At 40.0% G+C, this 14593-nt stretch overlaps 2 protein-coding genes across 3 annotated transcripts; both read right to left on the bottom strand.

Moving 5' to 3' along the window:
• Positions 1-836: 836 nt before the first annotated feature.
• Positions 837-3280, bottom strand: LOC142344456 (uncharacterized). Its single transcript, XM_075396109.1, has one exon. The coding sequence runs from the start codon at positions 3271-3273 to the stop codon at positions 1264-1266; it is 2010 nt and encodes a 669-aa protein (XP_075252224.1). The 5' UTR covers positions 3274-3280; the 3' UTR covers positions 837-1263.
• Positions 3281-3829: 549 nt separating this feature from the next.
• Positions 3830-12062, bottom strand: LOC142344454 (vacuolar protein sorting-associated protein 11 homolog). 2 transcript variants are annotated; one of them, XM_075396107.1, is made up of 4 exons: positions 11969-12062; positions 9107-9838; positions 7927-8368; positions 3830-5578 (listed from the first exon to the last, which is right to left on the bottom strand). In XM_075396107.1, the coding sequence occupies exons 1-4, from the start codon at positions 12045-12047 to the stop codon at positions 3994-3996; spliced, it is 2838 nt and encodes a 945-aa protein (XP_075252222.1). In that variant the 5' UTR covers positions 12048-12062; the 3' UTR covers positions 3830-3993. The 2 variants fall into 2 exon arrangements, with proteins under 2 accessions (XP_075252222.1, XP_075252223.1); XM_075396108.1 differs by lacking the exon at positions 11969-12062 and adding an exon at positions 10135-10269.
• Positions 12063-14593: the final 2531 nt, after the last annotated feature.

Below are 14593 nucleotides of genomic sequence, written 5' to 3'. Positions count from 1 at the left end.
ACAAGGAAACCGTTTTCAGAAAGCATTTTCTTCTCTTACATTGAACAATTCAAAAATTTTCCTTATATCGATAAAAAAAATTACAATTTATTTGCTACCATCTTATCTTGAAAATGCACCAAGAATTGAACTGATAATTTCATATCTTGAGTAGCAGCTAATTACTAATAACGAATTTTCTAAGACATTAAGTTCAAAACCTCTGTAGTTTTGTTGCCGTTAATTAATACATCTCCTGTATTTTCCTGATATCAATTTTCACTTCTGCGAAGACAACGTTCAAAAGTAAATGTGAAACACTTGATGAAACTGATGTTTGCAACTCCTGGGTCATCTTACTTTATTGGTAGTTAATATTTTTACTGGTAATATTCTTTACTTAAATATTTTTATTAGAAGTTAATATTTCACCTAAATGCATACCTGTCATAATACCCTAGAAAAAATTAACTGTCCAACTTGTAAATAATTGCAAAACTTCTATAAAATAATACAGCAAAAAACACACAGATGTCGATGCTCTTTTAATATTGGATGCTCAGGCACTGAACTACTGTCTCGGTGTCAAGACAACTTACCCAATTCCTTTTTACCCAATGCCATTTTCCCAACCTGCCATTTTGCCCAATGCTTACCCTATTGTTAAAATTACCAGAACGACTATTTAGCCGACTAAATAATTAAATGGGCCGTAGGACTTGATATGAAAATATCACAACCGAACATCTGATAAACGAACGAAAAGATCAAAGAGCATTGGGTGAAATGGCATTGGGTAAAACGGAATTGGGTAAATTTTCATGTAACCACTGTCTCTCTGGCTTCAATAAAAAAAATTGCGAGAAAATTAAATTGTTTACACTTGATCTGATCAACATTGGTAGTAGTTTGATTCTTAACCATTTATATGGTCTCAATTCATTTTTACTATGGGAAGGACAGAGTCCTCTCGAGCCCAAAACTGAAACAAAATAAACAACGAGAGAAGCACCATTCAAAAATGTCGACGTCGGGAGCTCAAAACAACTCACAAATCAGACAATACAATTAGCATTGTGTCTAAATTTAAACTTAAGCAACAACTAAAACTCTTTTCCTTATATGAGCTAAAACTCATTCACAGAATTACAGTGGCCCAAAAAAAACTGGTTCTGGGAAAAGAGCCTTAAACCCATTCTAACTCCCACAAGCGACAAAAGACTGCAATTTGACATAGTAACAAATTTGGGTTCCAAAAAGAGGAGTCTAATGAAACGCATTAGTTCATTTATTCCACCTTGCAGAATGGGCGGAAGCTGTTCCAGCCTTGCTGCTCCAGTTGCTGTGGTGGTGATTGTTGTGGTGGTTATGATGATGGTCAGCTGAATGTTTGGACCCCGATCTTGAACCCCCGTGAGCTCCTGAATGATGCGACCCGATAGAGTCTCTGGAGTGATTTGAAGAGGAGTGATGATAGTTATTGTTATTGTTGTTGTTAAGATACCTTCCGCCACCACCACCACCACCTCCCCCGCTCTCGCTACTGTGAGGTGGGTGATTTGAATGATGGTGATAGGAATTGGTTCCCAGTTTATCGCCAGGACCAACAGAGCTCGAGTGGTTTTGGAACATGTGGTTACTCCTCGAGAAGGGCGGAGGAGCTGGGTTCGGAGATCCACTGTTAGCTGAAGGGGTAACGGATCCGTTATGATTTTGCTGTTTGTTGGGAACGGGAACCGTGTACGGGGAATTAGTCATCTGATGTTGAGGTTGCTGAGGCGTTTGCGATTGATGAGAAAACAACGAATGCTGCAGGTTGAAGTGGTTCATAGCCATCATCATAGGATTGGGCGAAGCACCTTGATTGAATGTTCCTGCATTCTGATGCACAAAAGCATGTTGAGAATTTGAGTTCATACTATTAGAGCTTTGAACATACCCGGGCGAATTGCTCGACATCTGGCTACTTTGCATGTTCGACTGCTGAGGTTGCGTTTGTTGAGTCATTTGCACGTTCGAAGGCATTTGATAAAACATGTTAGGGTATCCGTTCAAAACTTGGTTGCCACCGTTAGCCCCGAAGTTGTTGGCGCTTTCTGGCTTCGATGAGTCATTCGTAGGCATTTTTGGCATTGTAAATACAGAATTGACCCCCGTTGGTAACTGATAACCAGTTGTACCTCCAGGTTGGCAGTAAACGATAACCGTTTGACCTCCACTTTGCGATGATGTAGCTGGCGTGGCTGCAAAATAGACAGTCGGCTGTTGAGTTGGAACCACATTAGGTGTTCCGGTTTGACTCGATGATGTTAAAGCCTCTGTTTTAGGAGCCAATAACTGAGATGGGACCTGCTTAACATTCGGAGTAGACGATGCTTGAGAACTTATTGTCGAACTGCTTGAGTGCTTCGAATGACGGCTCTTTTTTCGCGAACCATCATCGTGGCTTTTCGAATCTGAACCATTGTGAGAACTCGTTTTCGCTCCACTTGCCGTTTGAGAAAGAGAAGAGGCGGAAATTTTGCTGGAATGGCGTTTTTTCTTTACATCTTGTTTCAATTTGCTTCCTGATTTGCTGTCATTGTACAAGTCTAATACTTGGTGGCAGATATCTTCCAAGAGGTCCTCGCTAAGGTCGTCAAAAATGAGATACCACCAATTTTTCCGATCACTTACGCCCTGCATCGCGTTCAAATCAACGTTATTGAACTTGCCCGCTAACTGCAGAAAAGCGATGGCGATTATTGGAGGCTCCCATTCAAGGCATAAAGTTGTTCGTAAACTATCATTAGCAAAATTCCACGCGATTTGCACTAGTTTTTCCACCTTTTCTTTCGACCCTTTCAAAGTCTTGGCATATTTTGTAATATACTGATGAGGGTGCTCAACTATTAAATCAAACTGAATAGCTTGTAATAATATACGTTCATAAGTTAATAATTTATGATCGAAACCTTCAAAACCAACAAGTTGATCTTGCTTTAAAATCTCAGTTGCTGCTTTCCAAACGACCTTCCACTTTTTGGGGGTTTCTTCAACTTTTCCTGCCAAGAACAAACACGCAGTAGCTGTGAGGTATCTCGGGTACTCACTGAAAGAGTGAAACATGTAGAATCGGTGAAAAAAGGTGCAAGCGGTTGCACAGGTTACGTAGTGCAATTGGAGGTAGTTTCCTAATTCCATGATGTAGCTCGCTCCCTCTTTTCGGAAGGTCCTCTCTTGTAGAAGACTCAGTCCATTTCTGATCGAAGGAGTCTTTGCCAAATCACTCTTTTCGTAATACCAACTTGGCATTATTAAACCATCTGAAAAACATTTTGATCTCAATACATTTCTCTCATTACGTAATGAAAGACCAAACGGCACTTTTTATAAAAATCCTTTAGTTCGTTTTACATAGTCCTAAGTAGCAATATAACTAAGACCAGGTTTCATAAACAAGGCCAACTAAAAGTTGCCTTTAATACGCTGAAGACAAAAAGATGGGTGCTTGACTAATAACCAAATACGTCTATTTATCTCTTCAAGTAAAACCATTTGTTTTCGTCGTTTTCACGTTTCTAAGTTGACTTCAGTGCGTTTTCGAAAAAAAACTCTGCATCACGAATTTCAGCTTTGAATAAGTGCTGCTAAATTTACCCTGTGGTACCGATATGAATTACACTATTCCTAAAAAATGATAGACAAAACTAAATTCCCAAGCCTGTTATGTTTGATTAAGACAGCTTTAGGACGTGTAGAACCAACCCATCAGTTAGTACAAGATAGTAAACGATAAATTCTGTTTTATTAAATTTTGAATATCGATAAATATAAGGTAACGCATCATACTTAGATGAAAAATTAGGAATCATAACTAAATAATTTATTTTTTAGTTTTTAATTTCTGTCTAACTACACTTTTTACTTGGGTCAACACATGAGTTGCAGCAATTCAGTCCATGAATCAGAAAGCATCTTAGAGATACTGAATCAAGTTAAGCACCTTTAATTATAATTCAAATCATTTAAATATCACTTCTGATCATTAAATACCCCGAACCCAAAATATTGAGATACAAGAGAGAAGCCATCAGAGGAAGTATTTGACAATTTGAGATGAAATTCCTCTTGAAGCTGAGATCGGTTACTCACAGACAGCCACTGTTCGTTGAATCTTTGATTATTCGCCACACACAGAGGACACTGATCGTTATCCGAGTAAGACTCGAAGCAATGCTGATGGTAAGAATGCTTGCAGTAAAAATGGACAGTCGGGTTGTACAGGTCCTGGGCACACGTTGAGCATTTGCTCTTTTCAGGGAATTGGGTCGGTTTTGTTTTCACGCTGTCAATTCTCTGCTTTGCATTCTCAATTTCCACTTTCAATTTGGATATTTGTGCTTCTTCGTCTTCGATTAGCGTTGACTCCTGATTAAACTTTCTGGTAAGATATTCTTTTAACACTCCCACTTTCACATTTGTATTCTGGGCAAGGCTTTGAACAACTAGCAGAGGTGTCAGGAGCTCACGCTCTTCGATGACTTTCAGGACGAACTTCAGATTTTCGCCCATTCCGTCTGATTCCTCGTTTTTACCAAAGAAGACCAGAGCATCGCGCCAGAGACTTGGTTCCTTATCCCCGTGAGCTTTGCACATTTCGATCACTTTGTCAAATTCCAAATGGTCCATGTGGTACTTCACGATATGTTTATACAAGTGTGCCTTTTCGTACATATACAGAATTCCCTCTCGGAAGTCATGCATTTGGCACAAAATCAACGCGTGATCCATGTCATAAGGTGCTTTTGAGTCCCTCAAAAGTGACATGGCTTTGCTTTCCACTTGTGTAGATTTACGGGCCAATTTGTCTGCGTTCGTTGCTGCTTCCGATTCCGACAACACAGAGTCGGTGTATTGTTTCAGGTAGAGCTCTAGCAACGTATTGTAAACCGTCGGACTCAAATTTGGCACATTTTGTGTCATAAACTCCAAAAAGTCCACTAGATAGTCCGGCTGCATAGCATATAGTTTTATGTAATCAATCGGCTCTGCTCGCAGAGGCTTTCCTGTATACTCGTCAGTCCCGAAATTTGTGCAGAGGGTTTTCAGCAACTCTGTAGTCCGTTTGGGCAAAGCGTCCACCAGGATCTTTCCGTAGTCCATCAAGTTGTCGCGGACAACTTCAAAATCTTTATCACTCAGGTACGTCAAGGCCTCTTCGTATTTCTTCAGATCTTCCAGCAAGATTCGCAGATACCATTGATGCTCCTTTTTCATTCTGGCCAATTTCAACGCGTGATCGTAATACTGTGCCTCCCTACATACCTTGATAGCAGTATGTACATCGAAACTTTTCTCGTCTTTTGATTCGATGAAACTGTTCAATTGTGCCGTATCCTTCAACTTAGTGTAGCAATTCAAAAGCAAAGTGGTGTGCTCAGCTTTTGCTTTCTTCTCGTTGTGGAGTTGCTGCAAGTATGTGGTTAAGTTGTGGATTCGGTGTGCATCCAAGAACTTCCGGATGACATAACTCGGCTCAAGTCTATCAATCGTTTTTATGTACTGTTGGACTGAGCCATCAAAATCTCCCCGCTGATACAAGTAATCTCCGTACTGCCTAAAAACAAAACAGATAATAACGGATTAGCGTTCGACGAGATTCTCTCGAGCGACAAGCGATCACTTTACCAAAGGGTTTACAAAAAAACGAGCTTATTAGAGAACACGTAGCAACAGGCCGTGTAAAAGTTATTTTCTGTTCAAAAGAAACAAATATTCCAAATTTGAAACTGTTTTTTGACAAAATTCTCTTTGGGTTGCAACATCCTAAACTCTTTTTCTCTAGAAACATTAGGATCGCACATGTTGATGCGCTGCGTTTCGGGCGAAACGATGTGAAGGGGCAGGGAATGGGAGAGGTGGGACCGTGAAGTGGTGGTGCGGGAGGGGGGTCAAACTCTAACAACCGTGAATTTATGTCTCGGAGAATCATATACTTAGCATCTAGTAAGCCTTAAGGCTATGAGAGAACTTATTACCCTCCGAGCGCAACCTGTTTATCGCGTTTTTGAGGACGAAAAGTCAGAAGGTTCAGACCAAGAATCGGCCAGGCGAAAAATCGCATAAAAACCACATGGTGAATTTTATTGCTACAAACTTCGTTTGAGAAAAATTAAAAAACAGAAAACCATAATACCTCTTAGCATCGTAAAAACTGCCCCGATTTAAATTCTGCTGTCGCCTAAAGTTGTGAATCAGAGCAAGTTGTGAATCATGTTGATGCGCTGCGTTTCGGGCGAAACGATGTGAAGGGGCAGGGAATGGGAGAGGTGGGACCGTGAAGTGGTTGTGCGGGAGGGGGGTCAAACTCTAACAACCGTGAATTTATGTCTCGGAGAATCATATACTTAGCATCTAGTAAGCCTTAAGGCTATGAGAGAACTTATTACCCTCCGAGCGCAACCTGTTTATCGCGTTTTTGAGGACGAAAAGTCAGAAGGTTCAGACCAAGAATCGGCCAGGCGAAAAATCGCATAAAAACCACATGGTGAATTTTATTGCTACAAACTTCGTTTGAGAAAAATTAAAAAACAGAAAACCATAATACCTCTTAGCATCGTAAAAACTGCCCCGATTTAAATTCTGCTTTCGCCTAAAGTTGTGAATCAGAGCAATTTGGATAACGCCAAAATCAAGTGGAGGACTTCAAAGTCAATCGAGAAGTCAAAAAAGGTCAGGCAAAATGCCACACACACGACTATAATGATAGCTTCAATTTTAATTCAGTGCAAGTAAAAATCATAAACCCAGTAATGTCGGAAGAATTGCTCTCGAACGACAGGCGGGTGGAAAAACATTTGACCCGCCAGGATTCGAACCTCTGACCTCCCGATCCATAACCTGATGCACTACCCACTCGGCTATCAGGCCCTCGTCTTTGCTTGGCTGCAACCGACTTTATATTAGCAACCAGCTTTACTTTAGAGTGAGAGCAATAGATATCACTCAAAAATGAAGAACGAAAGCGTGAAAAATTTACTTGAGAAGTCAAAGAATGTTCTAGAAGAAAAACACAAAATGGTCAAGCAAAAAAAAATTGCATAAATTGCAATGAACTTCATTCAAGAGAAATTAATTATCTGCCAAACCAATACCGGTGTCAAATGTGAAAGCGGATCTTTTCCGTTTGTGCCCCCCCCCCCCAGCTTAGTGGGCGCATATTGTTTGCAACCCCCAGACGCTCGAGCCATATTTTTGCATAATGATTTACTATGTAATGGCACGTGCTCTGTATCGGGGGATGCATGTACTGGGGGCACAAACAGAAAACACCCGTGAAAGCCCATGAACGAACAAGATTTTAAAACCAGCAATCAAGGAACGATCTCAATATTCAACATTGAACATCTGAATCATAATTCCGCGCTCAAAATTAACACTAAAAACATAACCGACTAACGTCGGGCGAATCTCAAACGACTGGCGAGCAATTGATTTTGTCAGCAGCTAGCTGCTGGGCTTAAGGAGGCTAGCTTTAGCTTAATGGGGGGGGGGGGGGTAAGGTCAGCATGAAGGCAGGGGTGTGAGCGCGGGTGGGGGCAAATGTTCGAAGTTACGGGTGCAATGAAGTTGAGTGGAGGGAGTGACTAAGTGGGGGGGGGGATATGGTCAAACTCTAAGAATCACCCTTAACACCATGACTCCCGCCCTTAAGAGCTTGGCGAGAGGGGTTCCTTATAGCCGGTGGGTCAAACTTTTGTGAATCGCATACTTGGAGACTAGTGAGCTGAAGGGCTCTAAGAGAGCTTACGGCCCTCTGAGCGCTACCTGTTTATACCGTTTATGAGGACGAAAAGTCAAATGGGTCAGACAAAAAATCGGTCAAGCGAAAAATTACATAAAAAGGGACCACATGACTAATATAACGGCTATAAACTTTGTTTGAGAGCAATTAAACATACTAACATGAAAATATCAGTCAGGCCCTCTTTATCATACTGTTGCGTTTTGGCTAAGCTGATTGCCATGTCAAACTGATTCTTGCTGAACAAGATGTCCAATTTCTTCTGAGTGTCCAACTCGCGCAACTGACTAATCGAATTATTGACACCAATTATGAAGATTGAACCCCATTCACATACAACACTTTTAATTCCTGTCATCTTTACAGAGAACGCTATGTACTTGTTAGCCGTATCGTAGACGTTAACAGTGAACATAGATCGGACAGGAGTTAGAGCAGGACGAGCGAACTCTTTGCCACCCATGATGGGACCCAAGTTGTCTTTCGTCACAGTGATAAGGTAGTTTTTGTGCCAGACCAAGTTTGTCTTTTCACCTTCGAAAGCGAGGCATTGTCCTTTGCCGTCCATCCCGTAAAAGTATAGAGCTTCCGGAATTCCCGTCACTAAAACAGTATAATGAAAAATGTCCTGCAAGGTTCCAGTATGAACAGTTCGCAAATGCAAAAGTTGCCTATTCTCTTCCCTCGCCCTCGTTCTATGACCCTCATGTTAAAAGATCGTAATTTGCATGACCCCCAAAACATGTAAACACCGAAGTTAGCCATTACAATAAAAAGTTTTAAAGAGAATGAAATTAAAGAAAATGTTGACATTCCCTTGTTAGTAAACTACATCTGCAATTGATATCCCAAAAATGGGGTCAAAACAGAATAGATGCGCACAAAGTTGGAGTACATATTTTGAAAGTTGAGAACGATGACATAAGCTGAGTAGTTGGAAAAATCTATTCAACATTTTTATTTACAATTCTGAATGTTCTACGTTGTTGGTTGGGAGCATAATACTCGAAGTTAGACAATTACCTGTCTAAAATGACGATGCAGTCTATTTCTGGGAGGGGGACACTATTCACTTTCGATTTATCTCATCGATTAGTTTAGTATCTTGTAAGTTTATACCCCCCCCCCCCCCCAAAGTAAAGGAACACGTACCCGCTACATTAAAAAATCAAAAAAAACGGCAGGTGTTCTCGAGGGTTGAAAATGATATGCAACTAAGCTTGTGAGGTCACAAACTGAAATGATCCCTCATTTGGTAAACTAGGCAACGAAGCTTATTTACCACCGAAACCAGAAAGTGTTGCTCTGAAAGCAAACTCAGCATTTTCTTTATCCCATTACCTAATTGATTTCCTTGAGATGTGTCTGTCAACACGGCACATTTCGGCGAACATCCCTTCTCATTTTCCAACTTGTGCACCAATTCATGTTTGTTGTCAATTTCGTAAACCCAAACTTTGGTCAGAGTTGTTGCGTACAGTGCAATAGACTGCCGACCAGAAGCTGATTGAGTTTGACTGAAGATTATATTTGTAATTTCGTCATTTGGTCTCACCTCTACCAGTTTAATCTTCCCACTGTTCTCCTTAGAAACATCGCCCTTGAAAATGGCAATAGCGCCATCTGAGAAACCAGCTGCCAACAACGTCAAATTCTCGTGAACACAAAAACATGTCATTTTGTTGGGAGGGTTTGGATCTTTGCTTGGATTCACTTTCAGGCTCCGCATACATACGGGCAGACCAGTGTTGTCAATTTTGTCTAAGTTGTACACTTTAATAATGTCGACCGAAGAGTTTGCTTCATGACCACTGGCTATAAGCAAATTCGTCATCTTCAACTGCTGCATTCCCATTACTTCACCGGAAAATGCTTGAAAGGTTGTTTTTTCGAATCCTCGATCAAGGAGATGAATACATCCGTCGTCAGAACCAATGCAAATGCATCCTTTCCCACTTGCGGAACAAGACACGGTTATCTGTTTTAATGCTTCCACGAGGCTACTGTCGGACACAACACGATCATCTTTCTCAAAGAACCGGAACTTCCTCCATTGAAGATGGGCCATTTTTACTGAAAACGAAACAGTTCAAAAAATATCTGCGTTCGCACGTACTAGAACAAGAGCACAGCAAAGAGACCACTATTCGCTTTAGTCTGAACTGCAATGAGTTTTTGTTCATACAATACGTCAGCTTAGGCTGCGAATACGCAAAAACTGCAACTATAATACACTTCGATTGGTCAAATTTCTCTCGAACAACAGGTGAGGCGTTGGCTTTGGTTGCAGCTACCTTAGGACTCAGACGGCCTGCTGCAATGGATAAATGGGGGAATAAGAGATTCAACATTAATTCAAAATTGCTTACTATATACAGCTCCCTCAACAGCTTCGATATCTTTCGAATTCAACTCTTTGAAGCCAATTCACTCGAGCGCCAGAACAGTCTAGAACAATATCAGTAAAGCAAAAATTATGCGAAAGACAAGCAACCAAAATAATTGCTTCAAACTTTGTTTGAGAGCAATTAGCGCGAATAGTGGTTAAAAACTTACATAATCAGTGCTTTTCAGATATAGAAGTGGTCGTTTCTAAACGGGGTAATAGACTGAATCTGTTAGCAATGAAAGGTAAGGCCAATTTTACACTGCCAAACTTAAATTATGTTTTTATTTCAAATGATGACAGCTCATACAGTAACGTCCTAGGATTTGACTGTTCGATGAAATTCGCACATAAAAAACCGCCTCCACGAGGTATCTCTAATTTCCATACTCGCACGAAAACCAGCTCACTTGTAGAAACCCCGATATTCTTTCTGGTGTCAGGACAATTTACCCAATTCCATTTTACCCAATGCTATTATATCCAATCCCATCTTACCCAACCTGCCATTTTACCCAATGCCAACTTACCCAATTTACCCTATTGCTAAATTAAGCAGAACGACCATTTAGCCGACTATAAATAAATGGCCCGTGGGACTTGATATGAAATTATCACAACCGAACATGGGATTAGCCGACTATATAATTTAATGGCCTGTGGGACTTGATATGAAGCTATCACAACCGAACATGGGAACTTGTTACAAAACGAAAATAAGTTTTGTTTATTCATATGATTTCGAATGATACCCTAAGACAAAATCATTAACTTATCGCTTAAACCGCTTAATTTTATCAACACGTAAACAAAGAGCAATTGATTGACCACCGAGAAAACATGCACTCGTAAACAAAAGTAAACGTTCAAATAGCAAAATTACTTAGTAAACAGTCTGCTTTTGAAAGGACATACAGTGTCCTCACTGCTATCATCAAACTGGAATCGAAGCCTGAATCCACAACTGTCGATGATTAAGTTCCTAGCTGCTGACTTCGAATAGAGTTTGGGGAATCATTAAATTCCTGGACCCGATAGGTCCAACAGGAGACAACATATTCCCGTTTTTAGACGTTTAGGTAACATAACTCAGAATGGTTGAAGCATAGTTGACTGCAAACTACTGACGCCAGTTTTTCAGACAGAAATTAGCCTCTCACTGAAGTTCAAAAACTCCGTTTCCTTGTTAACAACTCTCGATTTATTCAATATACTTTGTCTAATTCTTCTGATCAATTGAACAAATAGTTCTTTCCTGTCAAGTGAATTTAGGGGCAGTCGTGGTGCAAGTTATTTTTAAGGTTTTGTGTATGGATTGTTTAAACTTTTCCGGTTGTGCCCCAGCTCAGTGCATAGTGGGTGCATTTTATTTGAACCCCAGACATCTCTAGGAAAGAAATGTACGATATTCTGTAACATCTCGACGTCATAAAAACACGAGGCCCAATTGGCTACCAAACGATATTCCATAGGACGGCCCACCGATCTTTCAGACTGGGAATTGGTGACTGTCATCTTCAAATCATCTAAAATCATCAAAAAGATAGGAAGCAGAGTAGAGTAGATAAATTTAGATTTACAATTTATTCTCCTAGTAGTGCAATATAGACTAAGCTGCCTCGACCCTTCCAACACATTTCGACAGACCAGGAGAAGTTCAAATGGGACGCTGTCAAGTCAACCTCAGGATAACAGGAATCCTACAAAACGCAACTTAGGCTTTTGATCATTAGTTTTTCTACTGACCGACAGGCGTCCAGAATTCTCCATTCAATGTCATTCGTGGCGCCACGACATTCAACTAGATGTTGACCCACCTGTGAATCCTTCTTTTGATGTTCTGTTATCCTTGTGGTAACATGCCGGCTTGTTTGCCCAACATAGATGGATCCGCATCCATTACATTTAATTTCATATACCACGTGGGATTTCAGATCTCTATCAAAGGATGATTTCAGGGTGGGGATTTTTGCTGCTCACATTTACGTTAATGTCAAGAAAAGCCAAACCCCCATCCATGTTCACTTTTTCTAAGGTAAATTGCCGGTTGTTGTGTAATGAATTTGCAAATTTTAAATACTCATCCGGGTCACCACGAACCGTGCAGATAATATCATCCACATACCTTTTAAACAATTTCATCTCCTTATCGTGTCCCACTGTCTGTTGGTTGCTGCAATAAGTACAAATCCAAACCACATCCTGCATGTTGGCGTATTCCTCATTCGATATTTTTTATCGAATGAAAAAATATCGAATGAGGAATACGCCAACATGCAGGATGTGGTTCGGATTTGTACTTATTGCAGCAACCAACAGACAGTGGGACACGATAAGGAGATGAAATTGTTTAAAAGGTATGTGGATGATATTATCTGCACGGTTCGTGGTGACCCGGATGAGTATTTAAAATTTGCAAATTCATTACACAACAACCTGCAATTTACCTTAGAAAAAGTGAACATGGATGGGGGTTTGGCTTTTCTTGACATTAACGTAAATGTGAGCAGCAAAAATCCCCACCCTGAAATCATCCTTTGATAGAGATCTGAAATCCCACGTGGTATATGAAATTAAATGTAATGGATGCGGATCCATCTATGTTGGGCAAACAAGCCGGCATGTTACCACAAGGATAACAGAACATCAAAAGAAGGATTCACAGGTGGGTCAACATCTAGTTGAATGTCGTGGCGCCACGAATGACATTGAATGGAGAATTCTGGACGCCTGTCGGTCAGTAGAAAAACTAATGATCATCGAAGCTATATATATCAGCAAGCTGAAGCCGGCATTAAACACACGCGACGAATATAGGGGGAGGGAACTCACGCTAAAATATTAGTTCAAATCATAATTTTGACTAAATGTGAATGCATTGGGCAAAAAACATTTTGTGCATGACAAAACGAAATTTGCAAAACCTCCACAAGAGGGATACTTATAGTTAGGGCAAATTCGGAATAACCCTAAAAATACAAGAACATGGACAAAATCGAAAAATCCGGAATAGGAATGTTTTTAAGTAAATTGATAACAGATGTAAATATGTGTTGTAAATAGGCTAAATATTGTACATAAGGAAAAATTTTCGATTGAATTTTTTAGAATGTTTCCTAGAATTGTTTTAATTGTCATCTCAGACAAATGTAAATACATATTCAGTTTATCTTTTAACAATTTGTAAAACAGTTTTAACCTGACGATGAACGTAAAGTTCGAAAACGTTTGTTTTAAGTATTGGAAGTAATTTTAATTTGACAAATTGGTTTCTTTTACATTAAGCTTTTGAATGGCCTGCCCCTGTCGATATACGTTCAAGATTATAAGCTCCTGACTCAAGGGAAAGAAAATTGAACACTCGCCAGAAATAAACAATCTAAGAGGACAAAGCTGAAACATTTCAACACACAAGAAATGAGACCCGAGAAAACGAGGAGAGACTTCTTATTCAAAAATTGCTTTATGGAAAAAAGAATCAATAGTCATGTAAACCTTTTGAAGATGGAAGGCCTCAAAACTCGAAAGATGAAGTAGGTGTCGTTTTGCTCAGAAGAAACACAGCTTATTGCAAGCTTTTATTCAAAATATGAAACACAAACACAAATATAAACCATTATGGAACATGTGATTACTATACAACCGAAGTACTCAATTATCATTACATTCAACCCTCTTCTTTTGAAATCCCAGGTAATCTTCTAAATACGTCGTTTTATTTCTCAGGCGTCCAGGTCTTCTCAATTCCACTTCATGCCGTGCCATCAGATTATAAGCTTTTTCGGGCGCTTTTGGCGCTTTTTTGTACCCTTTGGGAGCTTCGCCAAGAGAAATTTCGCCATTCTCCAGAAACTTCACCTGTAATGGTTTCGTTCTGTGAGTTTGATGTGTTTTTTGTTTGATATTGGACTTGGACAGATTTCTCACTAATAACTGTTGTTTTTTGACAACTTTAACGAGAGGATCAGATTTGCTTCGTATAAAGTTTCTCAGGTACGCTGTATTTCCTCTAAACATTCAATCTGGAACAGTGAAACTTTCATAGTCTTTCCGCGGGAATTGCAAAAATCACCATTGAGGGGTTTCATTTGTGCTGGTACAAATTAACTCTCTAATTGAAGAAAGTGCCTCCCCAAGAACAGCTTCCCAGTAGTTCCTCGAAAATTTCCTGAAATTTAAAAGGCAGCTAAAAGCCTTCCAGATAACTTCACTGTAACGTTCGTTCTGCCCGTTACATTCAAGTTGATACAGCGATGTACGGGATTTGGTGATATATCTTTCTGAGCAGAAAACATTGAACTCCTATGACTCTAATTGTCCTTCACGATCAGAGTGTATAAACCTTGAGTTCACAAAATATCAAATAAATGCGAGAGGCACATTTTGGTTGTTTTTGAGGTAATATCCGTAACAGGGAACGAAAAGCGAAGTCGATAAAAACT

Source organism: Convolutriloba macropyga, chromosome 8 (assembly GCF_964194025.1).
Source record: "Convolutriloba macropyga chromosome 8, txConMacr16.3, whole genome shotgun sequence".
Taxonomy (NCBI): domain Eukaryota; kingdom Metazoa; phylum Xenacoelomorpha; order Acoela; family Convolutidae; genus Convolutriloba; species Convolutriloba macropyga.
Note: the sequence above shows the minus strand (reverse complement) of the source record. Positions and strands in the feature narration are given on the sequence as shown.